This window comes from Notothenia rossii (assembly GCF_949606895.1).
Source record: "Notothenia rossii genome assembly, chromosome: 2".
Taxonomy (NCBI): Eukaryota; Metazoa; Chordata; class Actinopteri; order Perciformes; family Nototheniidae; genus Notothenia; species Notothenia rossii.
In genome coordinates this window covers 44688711-44714061 of record NC_136904.1, presented here as the reverse complement: position 1 = coordinate 44714061, position 25351 = coordinate 44688711, and the positions used below count along the sequence as shown (strand labels likewise).

Genomic DNA, 25351 nt, shown 5'->3' with positions numbered 1-25351 from the left:
TTATAGTAGAGAGGGGCAGCATTTGCCTGCATCACCGCAGAAGGAAGGAGGCTTTGAGACGAGAGTAGATGTTAGCTTAGATTCCCGTTAGAAAGGGGCTGTCTGATGAAGAAGGAAAGTGGTAACATGCATCAAAACTATTTTTAATTATTATGTTTATGGTGGGCTTTTCTTTAGGGGCTAAAATAAAATTTGATGTAGCCCCGGTCCACAGCAGGGGTTAGGAGAGACCGACACACACACACACACACACACACACACACACACACACACACACACACACACACACACACACACACACACACACACACACACACACACACACACACTCATGCACGCACGCACGCATGCATGCAGGCACACACACACAAACACACTTGGGGGCGGGCCCACCTGTCACTTTTTGTGCATACTAATGTGATTGAAACAGCATTTTCTTTTTTTCATTTTTTTAATTATACACCATAAGGCGCAACAGTGGGGGCTTTTCACACCTGTGAATACACATCACCCCCCTCCTATCGACGGATCTCACACCTACTTGGGATATCACACCTACTTGGGATCTCACACCTCGAACAAAGGGGAGGCGGGACTTAGCTCATTTGCATAATTGGGGGAGGTGTGACCTGTCACTTTTTTATGCATACTAATGAGATTGATGCGGCATGAATATAACTACTACCTACAATAATTACTTTATCTGTTTTAAGTACCGAAGCTGATTAAAACTCTGAATAAGGACCTGGTGCACGGTACACTGTAACAAATCAAATTGGCTGCAAAGTTTTCCAGGTCGGATGCGTGAGACTAAAAACGAGGCTTTCAAAGGAGGTATAATTTAATTTTTGTTTAGTATTGATAAGTAAACTTGAGTCAAAGATTGCTGCAACTCCACCTCATCGGCCAGTGCCTCGGGCAATATGAGTATTGATATGGCTGGGTGGAGTGGCCTCATTTATGCTGACATATTCTTCATGTCTCAACCAAGTATCAGTGAGACAGCATATATCAATATTATAATCTGATATTAAATCATTTACCAATATTGCTTTAGATGCTAGAGATCTTATGTTTAAGAGACCACATTTAATCTTCCTGTTGTGCTGCACTGTAGTTGTTACATTTACTTTTATTAGGTTATTATGTATGACACCTCTATTAGGTTTTACCTTAAATTGTCCTTGGGCAGACACACACCGTTAATATTGGGTATTTTTATTGGGCTCAGGATTCCTATGGATGACTGCCTAGGAGAGAGCGCAGAGAAGCGTGCAAGACTGCGACTCCGCCAGTCCGCCTCCTGGTCTCAACTCCAGTTTGTCATGGATTAAGTCCACAAAGCCCTGAAATGTTTGCCGAAATGAGATTTGCACCTTCCAAAGTAGGATGAATGCCGTCTCTCTTAATCAGACCAGGTTTTCCCCAGAAGGCTGTCCAATTATTTACGAAGCCCACAATGTTTGCTGAGCACCACCAAGACAACCAGCGCTGAAATGATGACATGCGGCTATACATGTCATCCTTGATCAGATTGGGGAGGGGACCAGAGAAGATTACGGTGTCCGACATTGCGATTGTGTTAGGATCCGCCTGTTATTAAGGAGCTAAGATTGACTGCATGGTGAGTATTCTGTCACGAATGTTGATTCACCAAAATGTCAAGATGAAACGTAAAACAAAGTTGTTTCAATGATATTGATGTTGCCCACTAGAAACAGAATATATAAAAAATAAGAGTGTATTACATTTAATATGTTTCAAATACATGCCGTTGTATTACATAAACAAATAATGTAATCAACGCCTAATCATTCAAATAAAAGCCGTAGGCCTATATGATTTTGAGTGTGTCTGTTTGTGTGTGGACTGCCGAGGACCACAAGATGGAGCTGCAGACCAGAGGAGATTGAAAGACAAGCTGTGTCTGTTATGTAGCACGGAAGATGTCATTGAGCAAAACCCTACGAGCAAAACACATTAACTACAACAAAAATAAACTTTATGCTGTCCAGTTCAGCTTTCAGGACGCTGTTTTTGGTTAGGCTAAGCATTGGTAAATGTTGGTATCATTGGGCTAAACGTATTATAGTAATAACAGTAATTATACATAAATGACAATTATAACTATTAGGACTTTTGTTATTATTTTGTTAAAGCAGAATGCTAATACTGCAACAATTGCAGGTTGGTACAGTGATCGTGTCTTTTCCCGTTTAACATGAATGCAGCATCGTTCAATCACATTTCAGGGATAGGTGAAATATAACCTGTGTTTCGGCAAGATAATCCAATCACCGAGTTTACAATTTAGTCACGTGGGGCACGTCTTGAGAGAAAATCAATTCACTTTACATAGGTTATTATTCTTATTTTTACTTGAATTCAGCGACTATGCATTGTTCCCAAATGCAACAACTAAGCACATTTTGTACGCTGTAATTCACTCGCGACTGGATTGTATTCCATGGCAACTGTGGCGGAGGCTCGTGGATGTGGTTTTAGTAGTAGCTTGCCAACTCAAAATGACATAAAACATTATTTATTATTTAAACACAAAACATTATTTATTAGAAGGATGCGATGAATGAAAGAGGATGTCCTTGTGGTACAATATTTCTATATGATGCGACGTTTTATAGAATAGATGGGGATAAGTAGGCCTACTTCCGGTCCCTCCCATGTAGAAGGGTATAGCCAGTCACAGCGCTGTTACGGGAAGCTCGTAGGCTCAAACAGCTGTTAAACCCTTCGCGATCAGCGATCCCGACGGTCCGATATTCTTAGCGAGCATGGGGCCGCTATTCAAGGCAAGGGCGCTGCTTGTGTCGGTCGGTGAGGTGTTGCAGTGTGCCTTTGGTCGGTAGTGACGGACAGACGGACAGCTGGCTGAGCGGAGAGTTTCAGCACGGAACTGCTCAGGTGGCGACTTCAAGGCGACTGCTGTGATGCTACGTAGGCAGCTGGAAGAAATGGGATTTCCTGCTATGAGAGAGATTCTTTGAGCCCGGAGCCTCGGACTTGCCTCTTCTATTTTACCTTATTTTTAACTGAGTTGGTTGGTTTGCTTTACAGACGCGGTGCCGTTCGGATAGCTACAGAGAGCACCGGTCGCTTGGGGAAGCTTTGGGGAATGGCAGGTCGAAGCCGAAGAGCCTGGTTTAGTGTTCTGCTGGGGTTGGTGGTCGGGTTCACGCTGGCTTCCAGACTCGTCTTACCCAAGGCGACCGAGCTAAAGAAAGCCGGACAGAAACGGACGGCGAACACTGCAGGCTGTGGACTGAACGGGGGTCACAGGAAGGAATACGACGGAGTACTATGGCCACCGCAAGATAACAGTTTACCGGCGACCGAGAAGCCTGGCTCCGGGTCCAATCATTTCCTGTTCGTCGGTGTGATGACTGCCCAGAAGTACCTGAACAGCCGGGCTGTGGCGGCTCATCGGTGAGTGTCTCAGCGTGGAGCTGCCGCGGCTCTGTACACCTGTAGGCTGCCTTCTCTGTAGGCTCACCTTTAGGAACATGGACCAATAAACAGAGGTGGAAGAAGTACTCAGATGTTGTGGTTTTATGTAAAAGAGTATATTAATAAGTAAAAGTCCTGCATTCGAAATGTTACTCAGTAAAAGTAGAAAACTATTATCATACAAAAGTACCAAAAGTAGTCATTGTGCAGATTGATCCATTTCAGAATAATATGATATGTTTTATAATTCTTCTTAATCATTAGTGTTCTCAAAGCTGGTAAAGGTGCAGCTTGTCTGAATGACTTTGTATACTGCAGGGTAGCTTGTGATTTTACTCCAGGTGGAACTAAAGTCTGATTTAACACTTGATTATATTTCACATCATTAATCCACATCTGTAAAGTAACTAAAGGTATTACATAAATGTAGTGGAGTCAAAGTACACTATTTTTAAAGTCTCTCAAAATGACCAGTCCCAATAAATCGTCGTGTTTCCAGTATATCAAATACTAATTTAGCCCTTAAAAGGACAGTCTACCTGAGACCCAGTGATATCTCAAAATGACTTGTTTGTTGTTCAGACTAACAAAGGTGTAGTCACATTCATTCACAGTGCTTTACAAATGAGAAATACATTAATAGACACATTATTTGCATTTAGTGCCCAGTGGCACGTTTTTAAGTTGTACTCTGTTCCAGGGATCATAATTTGATATCAGTCTTTAAGTCCAACACAGATTGCCTTTACATTTCAGCAGCCCTCTGATAGATTCTCAGACGTTGTTTCTGAGGCTGGTATATTTACATGTGCTGTAGAGACCTGTGTCATCATACCCATGACAGAAGCTCAAGACCAAGCCCTGAGATTAGCAGCTGTTCTCCTGGAAATAAGTAGCACTTGGACGAGCAGATACTCATGTCTGAACTCTATGAAAAATATTATTTCCTGTGTGGAGTGATGTAAATGTATCAATGTAAATAATTTAAATGAAGGCCTGAACATTCATCTTCCAACAGGACTATGATGTTGTTGCAGGAGAGTGTTTTATAGTGAAGGCCTCCTCTACTGTTTTTTATTTTCAATCAGGACCCATGGTCTGTGAATGAAGTCAACATGCGAACTGTTCATTCTGTTAAACAGCTCTCTTTTTACCTAGGTCTTTTTCTTATTTGAATTCAAATGCCTAACATCTGGAAAGAGCAGAATCAGTAACCTAATATCAGTATCACAAAATAAAAGTACTGCAACCTGATTACTTTACGTTACTTTTACGGTGGTGCGGTGAGGGGTAAGAGGCACTGAGATGTGCTTAGGGCCGAGACCATGACGTTTATCCTGAATACAATGAGGACCCAGTGTAAGGATGCTTGGAAAGGGTGATGTGGCCTAGGGTTTGGACAAATATGTTGACACTGACATTATCTATCTATTTCACTGACGTTATAGGTATTCAGATGAAGTCAGTGCAAGGCAGGAAAAGGAAACTAGAAAATAACAGGAGTTAATTGTTTTACAGAGGTGTTTTTATGCCTTACTATGTTCATCCAGGACGGGAGGACCCCCAATTAAGATCAGCTCTTTGTTTTCACGTCAGACTGCTGCTTTTAACAGAGTAAATCCTTGCAGATTTACTCCTTACACTACTATAATATTTTTGATGAGTTTCATCCTAAAGAAACGCTCTGAGTGAATGAAAGGTTCTCCTGGAAAGCAGCGATACAGTGTAGATCTAAAGGGCTTTTATTGTGAAAGGCAGGAACGGAAGGAGTTTGCAGCTGTTGTCCTTTAACAGTCTGGAAGCAATACAGTTTTCCGTCTTGTTTCGGACTACAGAGGCTCAATGTTATTATTATATGATCTTGTTGAGTCATGTTTCACTCGGAGTCTGCGATGTCCACAAGAGAACATTTTCTGACAATGTTTTACACTGCTTATTAGAGAAATACAACTGTAGTGGATAGCAAAGCAACAAATCAGACAAGGGGAGGTTGTTGATCACCATATATTAATACATTCACAGTACAACAAACTTTTCTGATAAGTTTTGTTTTGGGCAACTTTAATCTTCCCCCAGAAAGGCACAGATGTCAAATGCAGGATGTAGATTTTATCAGCTGCTCATGTTGAACATCAATATGACTTAAGATAAGATGGAGCTTTATTGTCTCCCTTAGGAGAAATTTGTCTTGGGCATCGAGATAATACACATAAAACATTCAGGTCAATCAGTCATAGATCAGGAACAGAGATCACATATCACATGGCAAAGAAATAAACAAGAAACATACAGGTACAGCACTTTCCCTATTGCACATATCCCTATTGCACATACATAATCAAATTGCACTTTCCCTATTGCATTCATACATAATCAAATATTGCACTTCCTGTTGGGTTTACGATATGCCTTGCACTGACTTTTGTGTGCGTCCTGTCATGCTACATATGTAGAGTTTCAGACTTTTAGGTGAAAGCACAACCAAACGCTGTTTGTTTTTGTGCGCTAATGATGAAACCCCCAATAGAAATATATTTACACCTGACCCGACAAGTGTTAAAAAAAAAAACGTCTTTTACTTTTTCTAAGGCCCTCAAAAAGACAATTCATTTGGTAGAAAAAAAAATTCCTGGGACTACAATAGGTCTTCGACTTTGTCGAGCTCAGGCCCTAATGAGCCAACATGTGGCGTTAGCGCACACACCTGCACCCAGTGTAAACTCTATTCTCTTGCTATTACTATTCAGCCCACATTCTACTTTGTTCCCATTGCAAAGAGTACAGTTACTAAGACAACAAATGCATTTCAGCAGAGTACATACAAAATTAACAGAAGAGACACTAGAGAATAAATATAGCATGTAGAACAAACATTAAGGGATTTATATGAAAAAGTGTATAGATATTTATGAGAGCTAGGTAACATGAGCTGATACATATTACAAACAATCCTGCTTATCCATCATTTACCTTTTCTTGACTGTGTGTTCACAGGACATGGGCGCAGACAGTTCCAGGACGTGTAGAGTTCTTCTCCAGCGAAGGCTCTGACACCTCTATACCCATTCCCATAGTGGCTCTGAAGAATGTAGATGACTCTTACCCACCGCAGAAAAAGTCCTTCATGATGCTAAAGTACATGCATGACCATTACCTGGACAAGTACGAGTGGTTCATGAGGGCCGATGACGACGTCTACATCAAGAGTGAGAAGCTGGAGAGCTTCCTGCGCAGCCTCAACAGTAGCGAGGCCATCTTTCTGGGCCAAACAGGCATGGGGGCCCGGGACGAGCTGGGTAAACTAGCTCTGGAGCCTGGGGAAAACTTCTGCATGGGGGGGCCAGGGGTCATCATGAGCCGTGAGGTCCTCAAGAGGATGGTGCCCCACATTCGAGAATGTCTACAGGAGATGTACACCACCCATGAAGACGTGGAGATTGGCCGCTGTGTCCGGAGGTTTGCCGGGGTCCAGTGTGTCTGGTCCTATGAGGTAAGATGTTGTCATTTTGTTTTCATACTTAATATATGAAGCAGCCTCTCATTTCCCACTGTGTGTGTGAAGGGATACTTTACAAGTTGCATAAAACTAAAAAGTTTTACCTCAGAAACTGCACAGTTGATTACATTCAGTCAGAATTTAAGATGCAAGAGAAAGAAGGGCCTAATTTGGCCTGGTGGCCTTCTGGTCTGTCACACCGCTCATGGCATGTGCTTCTCCTGAAACACAGGAAATGAGTTCCACTTTGAAGAAACGCCTACAGCAGCTGAAGCTTCACAGAGAGCTCTTTGACTGCTCAACCTTGTCTTTCCTATGTTTTATACACATTTGTTGCCAAGGCAGTTATGTCTCATTGAAATGAAGTTGTTGTTGAGAAACAAAAGAGCATGCAGGAAGAGTTCTATAAATAGAACAACCGCCCTGTTCTTTTGGCTCTGGTGCCATACGTTGTTCCAGAGGAGCCTATCGCAACATGCATTGGATACGAGGCACTTAGAGGCAGGCAGATACCCTTATAAAGGCTGCTGGTCTATTCCGCTTTATTTATACTCAAAAGCTGTTGAAGGAACTTTGCAGGCAGAGACTTTTCTGCCCAGCTTGTTCTCCGTTGCATTATTTCCCAAACAGCCAGGGGCCGTGTAAACTATTCTTTGAAGAAGCTAGCAAGTCATAAATCAAACATAGCTACATGCTCTGCTTTACAGCATCTTAATGCTGAGAAACCACTGTTGTGTAAATCAGGGGTTCCCAAACTTTTCAGCCCGCGACCCCCAAAATAACAGTGCCAGTTCCCCAAAATAACAGTGCCAGTTCCATTTTTATTTTGTAATCATCTCGCGACCCCCACTTTGGGAACCCCTGGTGTAAATGATAATAGTTAACAGCTGTTTGATCCTCACTGTGGTCTAAATGAAGTTTCATACAGATGTTTGCAGCGGTCTAGTTATCAACAGAGACATGTCTCAGCAGGATAAGCAGTGTATGGTTCGTTCTTTGGTTATTCCGTTTCAAAACCGAATAGGAAAAACTAAAAACTTGTGGTGTTTTTCTGTTTTAAAACCAAAATGGAAAAACCGAACACCAAAAAACGACGTTATTCAGTTTTAAAACCAAAACGGGAAATCGAATAAATGAACTTTTTGGTTTTGTTTGACTAAGAGGACGTGTATCTTCGGACCATTTGTTTTTCTATATTTATTTACAAGTAAACGCGAAGCTCTCGGAAGTGATTTAAAAACAAAAGCACTCGTATGCTAAAATACACTTGCATTGAAGCACGACAGTATCCGGTTAAAAGAACCGGGATAATATTATAAACAAGGTGAATTTAGGATAGTTCATTGCGGTCACAACGATAAGCCTCTAAGCGTCGTATATCTATGTCTAAAATGGACAACATTGTTAGATTTAAACTATACAGCGATTCTGCACAGCGGTCAACTCAGCCGCCACGCGTTTTGCTTGGTCAAATCAGAAGCTCTTCATTTTTTTAAGCTGCAATGACTGGGACTGATGAAAAGAGGAGGCTGATGAGACTGAATCTGCGAGGAATGAACTTGGGACAGATAAATAATCATATTTTTTAAAAGACCGCATCATCATAAGAGGCCAACAAGAGTGACAGGGTGTGTCACTGTGCTGAAGGATAGTTGTGACCAGCTATTCAGGCCAGTCTCTAAAGACTTTCCAAGGGGCATAAGTGGTTGCTGGAGTACTCTCAATCAAGAAGAGGCACAACGTAGCTACGTCAATGCACTCTTATTAGATTATTTTATTTTATCACTATAAGCTTTATCAAAAAGGAAGGTCTTAAGCACACTCTTAAAAACGGATAGGCTGTCTGCCGCCCGAACACAAACTGGAAGCTGATTCCACAAATGTGGAGCTTGATAAGAAAAGGCTCTGGCTCCCATTGTACTTTTAGAGACTCTAGGAAAAACCAACAACCCTGCATTCTTGGAACGCAATGCCCTAGTAGGACAGTAGGGTATAATGAGTTATTTAAGGTAAGATGGCGCCTGCCCATTAAGGGCTTTGTAAGCGAGAAGAAGAATTTTAAATTCTATCCTGTGTTCTATAGGGAGCCAGTGTAAGGCAGCCAGAACAGGAGTAATGTGGTCCCTTTTCCTAACTCTAGTTAATACAGCTGCTGCAGCATTTTGAATCAGCTGAAGCGACTTAACTGACTTCTTGGTACGCCCTGATAATAAGGAGTTACAATAATCCAGCCTTGAAGTAACAAATGCATGGACTAGTTTCTCTGCATCGTTTTGAGGCAAGATATGCCTAATTTTGGCAATGTTGCGTAGATGGAAGTAGGCGGTCCTTGAGATTGATTTTATGTGGGTGTTAAAGGATAAATCCTGATCAAATATAACACCAAGATTCCTTACAGTCTCACTGGGGGCCAAATGAATGCCATCCATAACTAGTATATCTTTAGATAGTATGTTTCGTAGATTCTTTGGGCCGAGTACAATAACTTCAGTTTTAGCCGTGTTTAACATCAGAAAGTTTAAGGTCGTTTTTAAGTCCTTGAGGCAGTCTTGAATTTTATTTGGTGATTGGTTTCATCAGGCTTGATGGATAAATATAGTTGAGTATCATCCGCATAACGGTGGAAATGTACAGAATGATTCCTTATAATATTGCCTAGCAGAAAGCACTTTGACATAGGATTTCTGATTTTTTTTAAAACACTGAAAAGGTACTTCATTGTATTGTTGGTAGTAGGCATACTACTACTGAGTCCAGCAGTATCAATTTCATAAAGAACTAATGGTAACATTTTATTTTTATCACTCATCAAAGATAGCTGAAAACATGCATTATGTACTATAGAAGGGACTTTTACTCTGTACTTTGTGATTAATCCTCTGTCAAAGTACTTCATTTTATTTCTGGTAGAAGTCAAACTATTACTTTGTCCAACAGTGTCAGTTTATTAAGAACTTATGGTAACAAATATTTGTATCACTCATCATATATATCAGGGGAAAAAGAGCTTCCGATTTGACAAAGCAAACGCGAGGCCATTTTAGACATAGAGATCTCTTAGAGGCTTATCGTTGTGATGCAAGGAACCAGCCTAAATGTACCTTGTTTTCCGTTGTTTATAATATTATCACGTTTCCTTTAACCAGATACTGTTGTGCTTCAATGCAAGTGCTTTTGTTTTGAAATCACTTCCGAGAGCTTTGCGTTTACTTGTAAATAAATAAAAACAAATGGTCAAAAAATGTTTCCCATTTTGGTTTAAAAACACAAGTTTTTTGTTTTTCCTACTCTGTTTTGAAACGGAATAACCAAAGAACGAACCAAACACGGATTCAGGAGGCTGTGGGTGTTTCTCAATCTCGAGTAAAGCTGCTCCAGAGCCACTATTTCAAGCATACTACCTCATCAAGTGCCGCCGAAGGACTGTTCCAATGTCCAGCATACTTGGAATTCTACCGAGCCCGGCGTACTTCGTTTGGAGAAATCTCGAGGCTGCACATGTGTAGACTCCGGGGTCTTATAATCCCCACAATGCTTTGCGCACAGACCAATTTCCCCAAATCTGTGGCGGAAAATGTAAGGCGGGGCCTCTCATATGACGCACACCTGCACACTTGCTAGCCTGTTCCACTCTTCGTTTTCTGAATGCTAGGAAGGATTCTTGCCTCGCTTCTGAAGCAAGATGCTCGGAAGACATGTTGAGAAACACCCCCTGTCTCCGTTTGCTCTGCAGCTTTCTAGTCGTATCTTTCCAGATGACCTTGACATGTGTCAGCGTACTCCTTACGTTTTTGTGAAACAAAGCAGACCTACATTCAAGATCACTCTTTTTAACAGGAAATCCAATAGTTCTGAAATGCATCATCATCTTTTTAATGTTTCAGAGCCCTCTTAAAGGTCCTACATTTCTACATCATCAGACTTACAAGCTCATTCTAGAGAATCTAGACCAAGAGACGGGAAGTAACCGCCCACACTCATGAGCCATGTCTCAACATGCTCTTATCTGCTCACCCCCCTCACACACACTCACACTCTCTGTCTCGCTCTCGTAAAAAAAAAATTGCAGTTAATTAAATATTTAGATATATCACATTGTGGATCATATACAGTATATAAAACAAATGATTTGTATAAACTTGTGTCTGTGTCAATAAGAGTGTGACGTGTGTGAAAATGAATACATTAACATTGTGTTTGAGTTTCAGTTCTGAAACTTCAGATGAGTGAAGTAACTTCTTGTTAAAGGTGTGTTAATGAAATTAGACATTGTTAGTCTGTTGACATGCTTATGAGGAATTACTCTGTGATCAGAGGCTGTCTAGTTAGATATTTTTATATCCATTGTCTCACTTAGTTAAATAATAATGTTCGAATTTAAGTTTGAATATGAAATGGTGTTGTTCACTCGGCGCTCTGTGCTCCCCCTCTGTCCCTCCTCAGTACTGGCTCTGCACCTTGTTTACACTCATCATCCAGAAGCCAACAGAAATGGAAGGCCAGAAGTGCTGAATTAGCACAAGTTACAGCTACAAGTGCAGGCTGTGTGTGGTAGCAGCAGCAGCAAGCACTGCTCTGCAGGATGGTTGCATTCTGGGAGATTTTAGAAGTCTACTAGCGACCGCTGCAACCTTAATATAGGGGGACTTTTCTCATTGAGGGGCACTTTGTGTCATCATTTGGTCATATACATGTTGCATAGGGTCTGCTTTTCCACTGCATGGCCCTGGCACCTCCCCCTGTGTTACATTGTAACCTTTTTTTTTCTTCAGACATGCTCCTTTAAACTTCAGCAAACTATGGAGCCCCCCTCAGAAAGGTTAGTCAGTCAGTGTCTGGCAAAGTAATTCATCGGAGTTAGGGGGTATCGAGTAAAAACTTGATGACTGGCTTTTGATCACAAAGCATCTTAGTGGCTCCTAAATACATACTATCATGCAATCACACCATTCCAATGATACTACTGTTACATCTTAACTTGACCTCATAAATGACTTATAATATCTGGTCAGAAACTAAATGAAAAAGACCAAGACCCAGTAACCCCTTCCTGAATGTTAAAGCCTGCTGACTTGACTGTATGAGGTGAGCAGCAGCCTGCTGTACTCAGGAGCCCTGAGACCATTCCCTCCCCCACCCTGCATGCCAGCTCACAAACAAGCTCCAACACAGCTAATGGGAATCACAAGGCTGCACTGCTGAGAGCTGAGTCCACCTCCTAATCCTCACCTCTGCTGAGCGGCTCCCTCACTATGCTGCATGCCACAGCACTGCCTCTCATTCAGGATTAACTGGGTTCCAATTTATTCCTTCTTATCTTAATGTCATGTGTACACGTATATTGAAAGCTACACATGGCTTCATATCTTACATAAAGTGTCTGGCTTACAGTGGTACATACAGCATGCATACATTCAAATGTACTGAACTGAAAATGGAACATTTAATATTTGTACTGGTCAGTTTAACCAGTGATTACATTTGAACAAATTCACCAAGTGCATGCACTTTGCAGCAGAAATGTCTATTGTGGAAGGTTTCAAAGATCAGGTCAAATTTTGTATAAAATCATGAGGAAAAATCCACAGACGCCGGCTGAGGGGGTGGCCGATGCCTCGCATGTTAATCACAGATATGCCAAACATGTGGAACTGTTGGGAGCAACAGACGGTGCGCAGTAGACTCCCTGACAGACCTCGAGAGGTCCAGATATAGCACATTAGATCCTGCGAGACCCTTTTCCTTCTGGCCATCCTCTTGATACGTTTGTATTTGAAGAAATGACTGAAGCACAGCCATGTGATCATGGAGATTTTACCCTGACAGAGGATTTCGCCAAGAGGCTGGGTGCAGAGACTTGCGGCAAATTTGTTCAGTTTTGTTTCTATGGTTACCACCTTTGCTAGCTTGAGCGGCTTGCTGCACTTAGTTATGTGTAAGGTGTAGTGCAGGCTGTGGTTGTGCACACCACATTATTTAAAAGAAGAAGAAGAAGATGGGAATTATAAAAAGTATTGCCATTCGGTAAGCTCATTATAGCAACCATCCCAGAAAAGGTGAAAAACTATAAGAATAAGTCTGTTGCTTTGAGAAGCCATGCTGCTGGCCCGGGCCCAGCTGAGGTTCAGTGTGTCCCTGCAGAGAGAGGGCCAGGCTCCTCCTCCACCTCCATCCCACTGCCAACTCATGCTTTCCTTTTTTTACACCACCTCCTTATTTTCCTCTCTAATTGTATGCTTAGCAACTCTGAAGGACTGTTGAAGCAGAATGCTGACATGTTCTCCGCTTTCACTCCTCCAGCCACAAAGCCACAGCTTTCATTTTTATACTTTTTGAGTGGACTGAAGGAATGTGTATGAAATCATATCAGATAAGACACACTTGGCATTATGCGTATGAATGGTGCCTTTGTTTGTAGTTGTTCACATGAACTGTCTTTACTTTTTTACTAAAGTCAGCATCCAGCTCTGCCTCCATGTGTTTCCTTTCTATGAATTGTCATGAGCATAGACGAGTCTTCCCTCTAGTTCTCTCCTAGTTTCCCTTTCTTCCTCTTCTGTCTGCTTGGCACTCTAAACTGGGCCAGTCCAGGCCTGAGTCACGCTTCTGGACTCCTCCACCCTCTGATTATCTATTTTCCTTTTTTTTCTTTCTCTCATTCAACATTTAAAGCACTGACTGTAGGAAGAGTTGTTGAGAATAATCACATAAAAAAAAAACAAGCAGTGAAAGATTCTAAGCACCAACAGTCCATGAATTAATTCCAAAGTATGAATTATAGTAAATACTTTTTTAAAGCCAACCCATATACGATAAATCTACATCTACACACATCTAAATATACATATATTTCAACGCGTTAAGGTTTCAAGATTGATCACAAGCGTTAATGTTGAATGCCCTAATGTATGTATTCCATTATGTTACAGTTTATAACATTTCATTCAGTTGATGCTTTAGCTACTTACAATATGTTCAATAAACAAAAGTACAAGAGTATTTGCTCAAAATTTGACAAACTATTGAATTGCTAGTGCATTAATGTCAAATGGGCGTCGACACGCCCTACTCAGATTGGTGTGTCCCGCACAGTCGGGTCTTTTCAGCGGTGCCGACGCCTTTTCGGCCGACTGCCCACCGATTCAACATGTTGAATCGGCCAAAGGCTGTCGGCAAAATAAATCATTCTGATTGGCTGTTCAGCTTAGCGAATCAGTGCATGAGAAGCGAAACGGAAGTGAGGGACCCAAACAAACTATTAAGAAGGTAAATCTGAGATTTCATTTAACTCCAGCACTCGACACAGGTTCGGAAAAGCCCCATGAGCTTCTCGTTGTAGAGTGAAAATGGAACGCACACGCTATTTGTTGTTTGTTTATATCACGCAGTCTGTTCTTCTTCTATCGGTGCATCACGCAGTCTGTCTTCCGGATGTTGCCTCTTTTGAATGACGAATACACACTACCGCTGCCTGCTGGTAAGGAGAGTTATTGCCACTCGCGCAGTTCGTACGTTCTTCTTGGCCGTCAGCTGAAGTCTTTGCGGTGTGTTCCAGTGCGACACATGGCCAAAACGCAGGAGACGTGAGGCGATGCAACAGTCGTTTTTATTTTGTTCTTGGTCCCCTCCTCTTCTCCTTGTACACAATATCGCTCGGATCTGTCATTAGCCCGCATGGTTTTTCATACCACTGCTTTTTTCATACCACATACCACTGCTACGCCCCTCTGTTGTTTCCCCGACTCAGATTGCAAGGAATCTGGGTGTGATCCTAAATAACAAACTGTCCTTCACTGCAAACATTGCTGCTACAACCCGCTGCTGCAGATACACGCTTTACAACATCAGGAGAATACGTCCCCAGCTGACCCAGAAATCAGCGCAGGTTCTGGTCCAGGCTCTCGTCATCTCACGCCTAGACTACTGCAACTCCCTCCTGGCTGGTCTACCTGCATGTGCCATCCGACCTCTGCAGCTCATCCAGAATGCAGCGGCTCGTCTGGTCTTCAACCTTCCTGAATTCTCCCACACCACGCCGCTCCTCCGCTCCCTTCACTGGCTTCCAGTAACTGCTAGAACCCACTTCAAGACAATGGTACTTGCGTACCATGCTGCGAATGGATCTGGCCTTTCCTACATCCAGGACATGGTTAAACCGTACACCCCAGCACGTGCACTCCGCTCTGCATATGCCAAACAGCTCGCTGCACCCGCACTGCGAGGGGGACCCAAGTTCCCATCAGCAAAAACACGTGGGTTTGCTATCCTGGCTCCAAAATGGTGGAATGAGCTCCCCATTGAAATCAGGACAGCAGAAAGCTTACACATCTTCCGACGCAAACTGAAAACTCATCTCTTTCGACTCCACTTCGAGCGATAGAATGACTAACAAAGCACTTGTATACTAATAAAGGACTGGCTTATCTAAAGCCAGTTGAGTAGCACTTGAAATGTTTGGCTCTATGAAACCTGATGTACTTATATGATTCTGTTTTCTTCAAGGTTGTATCTTCCTGGTCGAATGTACTTATTGTAAGTCGCTTTGGATAAAAGCGTCAGCTAAATGCAATGTAATGTAATAGTGGTGCAGGCACACACACACACACACACACACACACACACACACACACACACACACACAGTGTGGTCAGTGTCATTTGACTTGGTGTGTAGTAAAGCCAGATTCCATCAGATTTGGGAGAGGCCTGTTGGATATGTTTTACATCTTCTCTCCACTGGTTTTGTAGCTGCCCTAACCTGCAGGCCTCTTCCACCTCTGCTATTCAATATGTAATTTTCAGTGAAGCGTTGCACTATTTAGTCCTCACAGACAGCAGCAGATTTGCTATCACAACTAGAACAACTGGAAACCCCTTAAGAACATCAACATATGATGATTAGATTTGCTCTTTGAATGTATGAGAAGGCTGGGCTGAACATCATGAATGTCAGCAGCATAGAGCCCTGATGTCCTCCTGAATGCTTTGATTGATTTCCATTAAATTAATTTACTTATTGTATATCCTGTTCAAGGTGCCATGTACTTGACATCGGCCACAATTGGTTGCTTATGCAAGATGGTGGTAAGATACATTCAAGATGGCGGCAGGTGAGTCAAGTGCAGTCACAGCTTTCTTAATATTCGTATTACTTTTACATTTAAGCCATGTTGGCGACCTGCTACAAAACAGCTATGCACACAATGCAGATCTGTTGAGCCACCAAACAAACCAAACCCTTGGAACGCACTCTAGTGGTGTCTGTTATTTTCCAATCTCGCATTTTAGGTGGACATTTAAACATATGAAGCATACAATCTAAAAGTGAGTGCGCCCATCATATTTACTGGGCTCTAATTCAGACTTCCTGGTTTATTTGAGACATGGGTTGCGGTCGGATAATCCAAAAATCAGCTCCTAACGTCTAATCCTATCGTCTATTCCTTGACCTCTGAGTGAAACGTCACGGGGTTAAGGGATAGTGGATAGGAGAATTCAAAAGGACTTAGGAGAAGAGACTGCGGTACTTTAGAGAATCCGTCTGCACTTTTACTATCCGACGTGTCATGAATGTGCGTCGTCTGCTGTGGGGAAACTATGGACACTACAGTTTTCTATACAACGGACTACAACGTGGATGTTTAAAAAGAACGACGGACTACTGTAAACACACATGTTAAAAAAAAAGGTAACGTCTTTGCGCATGCAAGCTTGCAGCAGAGGGTAGAAATATCCCTGCTCTGATAGCAAGCAACGGAGAAGCTGTTTTATTGTTTATAGATTATCAGAACATTTCAAAGGTGGCACAGTCACATTGGATATTAACCTATGGATTAACTACATCATCGTTGTTATCGTTTTAATGCCATTGAAGACCAGTTTTGACCAGACAAAACCAAGGTAAGCCATGTTAGCGTTGTGGGCTACCTAGCGCCACTTGTTTTGATGTAGGTTTTTGTTATTTTCTCCACAAATTTGTAATCTTTGAGTGTTTAGGTGGGTACCATTAGATTCTGTGTCTCCTTACAATCATAAACAATGTGTTGGATCTGCACCTAGGATAAGTAATAAGGGTGCTAGGATGGATTTTCGGTGCAGTAGGCCTAATAGGTTAGCATTTTTCACTCGGGGCTAATTCAGAGGGTCAGTGTTAGCATCTTTGAGTTTTTTTTTTGAAAAACAAATGAAAAAGATCAGTTAAATGAGTTTTTTTCCCGTTATATGGATATAAAACATTCATAGTTTATTAAATATGAAGGTTCCTTAGATGTTGTTTCCTGCAAATGATGCGATTTTGGCCCCGGAACCGGGTCCGTGGGGCCCAACAGGTTATGAACGTGGACAACAGAGAAACATATTCTTCATGACCAAAGTTGGAATTGAAATAAAAAAGGAAAGTGAAGCTTATGCTCGTCACCCTCTCTCTCTGATCCACATTAATACAAATGATCCCAATACGTATGATTGTATGAAAAGATCTTAAACGTTAGTCCTTAACATCTATCACTGTGTATATCACCATTCAAACATCTTTTTAAAAGTTGAACAACCCCCACACAGCTCAGTAAAGACTGTGAAATGTTGACTTTATTTGATAATTGCAGTAAAAACTAACGTTCATATTTCTATTTTTGATTATAATACTGATGAATGTTCAAAACAAAGCACTTTGGTAAGTTGCCACATACGTTTTAAAATGCAAGCAATTCATGATATAATTTCTCGGTCATAATCGGTTGTTTCCGTGAACGGCTGACTGTTGTACGACGGCAAATGCTGCGGCTGCAAGGCATTGTGGGGCATAATTTTCTCCTCTCCTTTCGTAAAGGAAGGTCCAGTGGTTCCTAAGCTAAAGGAGGTTATGAAGTTAAGTTATGGAGTTTGAAACCTCCTTTCCTATCTAGAGAATTGGAACGGCACTTATCATGGTTACTTATCACTGACGGACTTCCGGGTCATTTTACTCAGTTAGGAAGGTTCCTAAGCTAAATGGACTATTCGACTTCAGCCCTGGCTTCATGACTCCACTATAGAAGCCTTTATCCTACCAGGTTATAACATTTACAGAGTGACGCAGCTTAAAAGGGGGCAGAGTTATGATTTATGTGATATATATATCCAGTCGAATGAAATTCACTGGTCAAATTGTTATGAATTAAAATCCATTGCTGGTGTTTTCATTTGTCACTACAAATGTCAGTTCTTATTGCAACATATACGTCTCCCTCCTTAAATAATATTTTTAATGAGAATTTAAGAAATTATTAAGAGGATTTAATCTCTTGTTATAATGGGTGATTTTAACTCAAATTAGTTTAATATTTGAAGAAATTTGTCCTTGATGATATGATTAGATATTTCCAGCGCTGTAGTTCAGACTGAGAACATAAGACCCTCCCAGCCTGACCATGTTTCTGAGACCATACTCGGTAAAATAAAATGTGGCATTTTTTGTAAATAAATGTTGGCAGCCTCGTTGGCAATTTATACAAAAAGTTATCATCTTGTACTGTGTAAGTGTCCAGGCGGACAGTACAGTTATTTAGTTGTATTGTCTTGAAGACAATGCAATGAGTTTCAAGCTAAGCTTTCCACAGAAAAAGCACAGCTTTCTTTCTCTGGCCTGTCTGGCTCTCCTCTGGGGATTAGCAGAAAGCTTTCTCTCCGTGTTCGGCTACACAAGCTGTTGTCTTAGCCAGGCGGCTGGCTGATAACCTCATCTGCTGCTGGTTTGTGTGTGGGGGTGAGCTTAGTCCCCTCCCTCCACCAATGTAAAGAGGCCATGGAGTCATTCACGGGCATAGTACGATTTGTGTTAAGAGGTCTTATAGACTTGCTCATGTAAAGAACACCGGTTTCCCTCTGTGTCAGGGTCGAAAACTCCAAAAGCAGGATCCAGGGTTTGAGAGTCCAAGGTGTGTGTTTGTGTAAACGTAAGAGAAGGGACTCCTTGCTGCTGTTACTGTGTGGCTGTGGGATTAGAAGGCCTCTTTTTCTGAGCTGCAGCAGGTTGGAGCTCAGGTTGCTGCTGGAGGAATGATGTGAGGATGCCTCAGTTAAAGGACGGATCAGGGCTCAGAGACAGGAAGACCATTGTTCATAGGATGGCCTTTCATATAGTATGTGTAGTATTTTCTCACCAATCAATCAGTACAACATTCAGTGATTTTAATGTACTTAAGTACTGTAAGACCCCATTTACACGCAAATGCATACGAAGCAACAGCTAAATACACACTAAATATATTATTATTATATTACTATAGGTTACTGACATGCGTGAGTCATATATTACCACAACCGAAAATTCTGCTTTCCAGTTTCAATATGTCAAACAGTTAAAAACCTTAATTATAGAAAGAAGAACGGCACTATTATAAGTATTATGATACAGGAGTGTAACGGATGTGATCTCAGACACCATAGATCTTGGTCTCTATTACGCTTTGGTTGGCTTCCTAATTGGAGAAGCATGTTATTGTTCGTACCACATGCAGTTCGGGTTTACAGGAGAATATATGCAGTGAACGGTTTGTTTCTACTGGTAAACTGATCGTTTATTTTTAATGCTGGGTGGCTGAATAGGCCACACCACCTGTAAACAAACATTGATTTGTGCCGCTAGAGATATTTTTGTTGCTCAAAACTATGACTGACATATGTGTAGTTTTATGAACGGTTTGTCAGCGCTAACATAATAAAATGTACTTACCAGAATAAACATACTAAACACTTACCTTTGCTCTGCTGTCCGAAGGTCCGTCACTGAAAAGAGTTCCCGGGATAACAACACTAGGGTTGTGCATCTTCACTGGTCTCACGATTCGATTATGATTATCCTGTCTTCGATTCGATATCACGATGCATAACAATGCGTTGCATCCTCAATTTTCTATATTACTACACAATAGTACATGGCTTCTTTTTCATCGATGAATACATACAGTACGACAAATATGAACTTCCCTTTTATTATTTAGAAAGTTCATCAGAAATCAATAACATAATGTCTTGACATTAAATTATACACCAAAATAAATCAATTGTATAGGTCTAGCCTCCCTATATCTGTGTGAAATTGTTCCATCCTCAAAAACCAAAAATTAATGCTTCTGCAGTCTAGCTGCAGCTTCTAGCAACGGTCTTCTGTTAAAGAAAGGACACTGAATGTCCTGAATGTGGCATCACAAACATGACTTGAGTCTGAACACAGCAGACAACAGGAGTATTTACAACAGCATATAAAAACTAAAATACTGTATGTGGGTGCACACTTATTCTGTCTTACTGTTGCATACATCCCATGAATGTATGAGCTAAGTTAGCTTTATCATATCTCAATCAGTGATCAACATATGTTTAAGTGAATAATAAAGTTTCTATCAGGTTACTATCAGCCTGTCACTCAGTATTTTCAGGGAGGGCGGGGTTTGGAGGAACAGAGAGGAGACGGTGATCGCAGAAGCTTTTTCCTCCTGCCTTAACACATTTTACATTAGGGCTGAACGATATATCGTGTCATGGCGATAACCGCGATATGCGCATGCGCGATATTCACACCGCAGGGACGTGCGGTTTTATTCATTTAAAAAAAAAAAAATGCTAACACACTTTAGCACAGAATTCAAAATAAAGATACCCTTATTACTTATCGAAACTGCACATAAAATATATCCGATTTAAAGCTGAGACTCCACAGATTATTTAAGCATAGTATCATCACTAAGCGATCCGATCTCGCGACAGGGGAAGCAAACACAGACATCACAACACGTACCTTTACGGAGCTTTTACGGGGGATCGTCTCACCGTAGCTGTCAATCTGATCAAAAGACGTGTTCAATGGCATTGAACGAGTATTTTTCTAAAACATAAATCCATGTCTGTCTCTGAGCCACAGCAACACGGACTGATTCAGAGCGGGTCATTCTGCCTGTTGGTTCTGGGACTGATTCAGAGCGGGTCAATCTGCCTGTTGGTTCTATTGAAGCCATTCATGAAGCCTTAACCAAGTTAGATCCTAAGAAACCGGCTGGCCTGGACAACGTAGAACCTTTCTTTTTTTGAAAGATAGCTGCAGATTTTAGTGAACCACCTCTTACTTCTCTTTTCAACCTCTCCCTCAGCACAAACACAATTCCAAAAATATGGAAGTCAGCGTATGTCCTTCCTCTACTAAAAGGTGGGGAGGCCACTTTATTAAATAATTATAGGCTCATCTCTAAATGATCAGTTCTGGCTAAGGTTCTTGAAAGCCTAGTGAGTGAACAGGTAAAGGTGTTTTTATGTAAAAATGACATCCTATGTAAACATCAGTCAGGCTTCAGAAAGCAACATAGCACCATCACTGCCACAATGAAAGTGGTGAATGATATTGCTAATATCTTTGGCAAAAAGCAGACTTTTGCAGCTCTGTTTATTGATCTTTCCAAAGCTTTCGATACCGTCGATCATCATATCTTAAAGCAGAGGCTACTCAGTATTGGCATATCCAGCCATCAGCGTTTCCGCCAGGGGGCCGTCAAGCCGTCATTTGACGCCCTTATTCATCTCGGGACGCCCTGAACATGAGCCCAGGGCGTCCAAAAATATTAATAATTGAGAGAAGATCGAGAGCTTTTAACGCTTGAAATGACGAAAAAGGAAAAAGAACAAGGACATCCCTCTGTTGGAGGGGCAAAGGAGTCTGGTGGGATTCTTTTCGGAGTATTGAAGATCATTTCCCCGACATCGAAGGTGCATGCTACAGAACAAAACGGAACGTGCGCGATTTGGACGCGATGAGTGGAGGGGTTTTAGTGGAGCACGCACGTGAACTGCACCTGCGAGCACCAGAGCCTCGCAGCGGCGAAACTGAGGCTCCGTGGTAAACTGTGGTAACATGAAGAGCCGTTTGGGAGAGCCGAAACAGCTGGCGCTTTAAGAGAGCCGAGCCAAATGATCCGGTTCACTAACGTAAAAAGACAGTATCTATAAGGGATACCCTCCCCCGCTCTCGGGTTGGACGCCCTCTCAGCCCTGGTCTGGCGGAAACACTGCCAGCAATGCAGTGGGGTGGTTTTTGAACTACCTCGCTGAAAGGTCCCAATGGGTTCATTTCGATGGGCTGTCTTCTGAGTGGTTAAACATTGCTAATGGTGTACCACAAGGTTCTGTTTTAGGTCCACTTTTATTCTCCATATATATCAACAGCTTAGATCAAAATGTGGATGAAGCAACTTTAAATTTTTATGCGGACGATACCGTGATGTACTGTGCAGGTCCCTCCATTAAGGAGGCTGTTGTTAAATTACAGGCTGTTTTTAATATCATTCAGACTCAGCTCGCTGGGCTTAAGCTTCTTTTAAATGTTGATAAAACTAAGGTAATGCTATTTTCAAAAGCCAGAAAGACACCGGAGACCACTTTTGATATTGTTACTACACAAGGAAAAGTGGTTGTCTGTTATAAATACCTAGGTATCTGGCTTGATGATTGCCTCTCTTTTAAACTTCAGTTCAATAATCTGCTTGGAAAGCTGAGGGTTAGACTAGGTTTCTTTTTCAGAAACAAGTCCTGTTTCTCACTTGAGGCCAGGAAAAGGCTAGTCTCTGTGACCTTTTGACTTGTGCTGGACTATGGTGATCGGATCTATGTGAATGCACCTGCCCATTACCTGATCAAGTTAGATGCCGCCTATCACAGCGCACTAAGATTAGTGACTTACTGTAAAGCACTTACTCATCACTGTACCCTGTATGCCAGGGCAGGTCTGCCTTCACTACATGTTTATCTATAAAGCCATGTTGGGTAAACTACCAACTTATATCTGCTCTTTGATCTCACAGAGAGTGGCAAGTATCTATTGCCTGAGATCCCAGGATGTGTTTTTATTACAAGTGCTAGGACTGTTTTAGGTACTAAAGCTTTTATGTGTGCTGCTTGTCTAGCTTGGAACACTATGCATTTTTTTTTTAAACTGAGCATTTTGGTTCCCCTGTATCATTTTAAAGCTCGGATAGATGAAATGTTATTTGATACCTGTCATTGTGAATAGGTTGTAATTTGTTCCACTGTAATTCTGTTGTATGATGTCCATTTTGTTTTCTGTTGTTTTTATGTGTAACCAATGTGCTGCAGGTCTCCCTTGAGAAATAGATCGTTGATCTCAATGGGATTTTCACCTGGTTAAATAAAGGCAAAGGGGCAAATCACCTGGGCTTGATGGTATACCGCCAGAGATATATTTGATCTTTTGGGACCTACTTGGCCCATTACTCCTCAGTATGATCAGTTTCTCAGTAGATGAGGGTACTGTTTCTAGGGATGTGAATGTTGTAGTAATCTCCTTACTTCTTAAGAAGGGTAAAGATCCAGCAGAATGTGGTAACTATAGGTCCCTTAGTCTGCTGAATGCTGATATAAGAAATGTACGCCAAGGTACTCTCTCACAGTCTGCAATCTCATATTTCATCCCTTGTACACTGCGACCAGACTGGTTTCATCAAATCACGCCTAGCGTCTGATAATATCCGTGATGTGATTAATGCTGCACTAGATATTAAAGCTCCAGTAGCCGTTTTATCACTTGATGCGTTCACTGCGTTCGAGTGCCTTGAATGGCCCTTCTTGTGGTCGGTTTTGGAGGTTATGGGCTTTGGGGAGGGCTGTTCACCTCTCAAGTTGATGGTATGAAAATAGCCATTTCAAGGGTTAATATCATATGCACATATGCTACAGTTAGAAATGGCAAAGACAATCTCATGTCCAGAGCTCCTCCAACAATGCAACATAGTTATATAAGACATATACAAATAAAAACTAGTGCAAGAAAATGTCTATACATGTACATAGAATAGGATATAAACAAGAAAATAATGTAAAATGTAATATTGTACAGTAAGATGAAATTAAATACCGTTTATTAGTGATATCTATTTAGATAAATAAATTGTAAGATGATGACAAATTCTCCCACACCACGCCGCTCCTCCGCTCCCTTCACTGGATTCCAGTAACTGCTAGAATCCACTTCAAGACAATGGTACTTGCGTACCATGCTGCGAATGGATCTGGCCCCTCCTACATCCAGGACATGGTTAAACCGTACACCCCAGCACGTGCACTCCACTCTGCATCAGCCAAACAGCTCGCTGCACCCGCACTGCGAGGGGGACCCAAGTTCCCATCAGCAAAAACACGTGGGTTTGCTATCCTGGCTCCAAAATGGTGGAATGAGCTCCCCATTGACATCAGGAAAGCAGAAAGCTTACACATCTTCCGGCGCAGACTGAAAACTCATCTCTTTCGACTCCACTTCGAGCGATAGAACTATTAACAAAGCACTAATATACTAAAGCCAGTTGAGTAGCACTTGAAATGTTTTAGCTCTATGAAACCTGATGTACTTATATGAATCTTTTTTCTTCAAGTTTGTATTTTGTTGGTCGAACGCACAGTAAGTCGCTTTGGATAAAAGCCTCGGCTAAATGCAATGTAATGTAATGTAACAACAGATAAATGCTTATGGAGGCACTTTACAGAGCTCAGGAGTTTAGCATTGTTATGGCCTGTGGGATGAAACCGTTTCTGAGTCTGGTGCCAGACGGCAGCAGACAGAACAGTTTGGCTGGGGTGATGGGAGGTCTTTTATAATCCTGAGGGATTTCTTCCTGAGCCGCTGGGAGTGGATGGCAGCTCCGTCCGGGCTGTGCAGTTTTCACCACCCTCTGTAAAGCCTTACAGTGCAGCTGCCGTACCAGGCCGTGATGCAGCCAGTCAGGGTGCTCTCTATGGTGCACCAGGATCCTCTCTATGGTGTGCCTGTAGAAGGTCAGGATGCTCTCTATGGTGCACCTGTAGAAGGTCAGGATCCTCTCTATGGTGCACCTGTAGAAGGTCAGGATTATCTCTATGGTGCACCTGTAGAAGGTCAGGATCCTCTCTATGGTGCACCTGTAGAAGGTCAGGATCCTCTCTATAGTGCACCTGTAGAAGGTCAGGATTCTCTCTATGGTGCACCTGTAGAAGGTCAGGATCCTCTCTATAGTGCACCTGTAGAAGGTCAGGATGCTCTCTATGGTGCACCTGTAGAAGGTCAGGATGCTCTCTATAGTGCACCTGTAGAAGGTCAGGATCCTCTCTATGGTGCACCTGTAGAAGGTCAGGATCCTCTCTATGGTGCACCTGTAGGAGGTCAGGATCCTCTCTATGGTGCACCTGTAGAAGGTCAGGATGCTCTCTATGGTGCACCAGGATCCTCTCTATGGTGCACCTGTAGAAGGTCAGGATGCTCTCTATGGTGCACCTGTAGAAGGTCAGGATGCTCTCTATGGTGCACCTGTAGAAGGTCAGGATGCTCTCTATGGTGCACCTGTAGAAGGTCAGGATGCTCTCTATGGTGCACCTTTAG

At 42.0% G+C, this 25351-nt stretch overlaps 2 protein-coding genes across 2 annotated transcripts in view; both read left to right on the top strand.

The window, feature by feature from the left end:
* Nucleotides 1–25351, top strand: part of LOC307028389 (uncharacterized protein) — a 361942-nt gene that overhangs the window by 166177 nt on the left and 170414 nt on the right. The gene's annotated exons all lie outside the window — the stretch shown is intronic.
* Nucleotides 2685–25351, top strand: part of chsy1 (chondroitin sulfate synthase 1) — a 52921-nt gene continuing 30254 nt past the window's right edge. Inside the window, exons 1-2 of the mRNA XM_079663358.1 lie at nucleotides 2685–3444; nucleotides 6460–6955. Of these exons, the coding sequence (XP_079519484.1) occupies nucleotides 3134–3444; nucleotides 6460–6955 (807 nt within the window). The 5' untranslated portion in view covers nucleotides 2685–3133. The remainder of the gene's footprint in view (nucleotides 3445–6459; nucleotides 6956–25351) is intronic.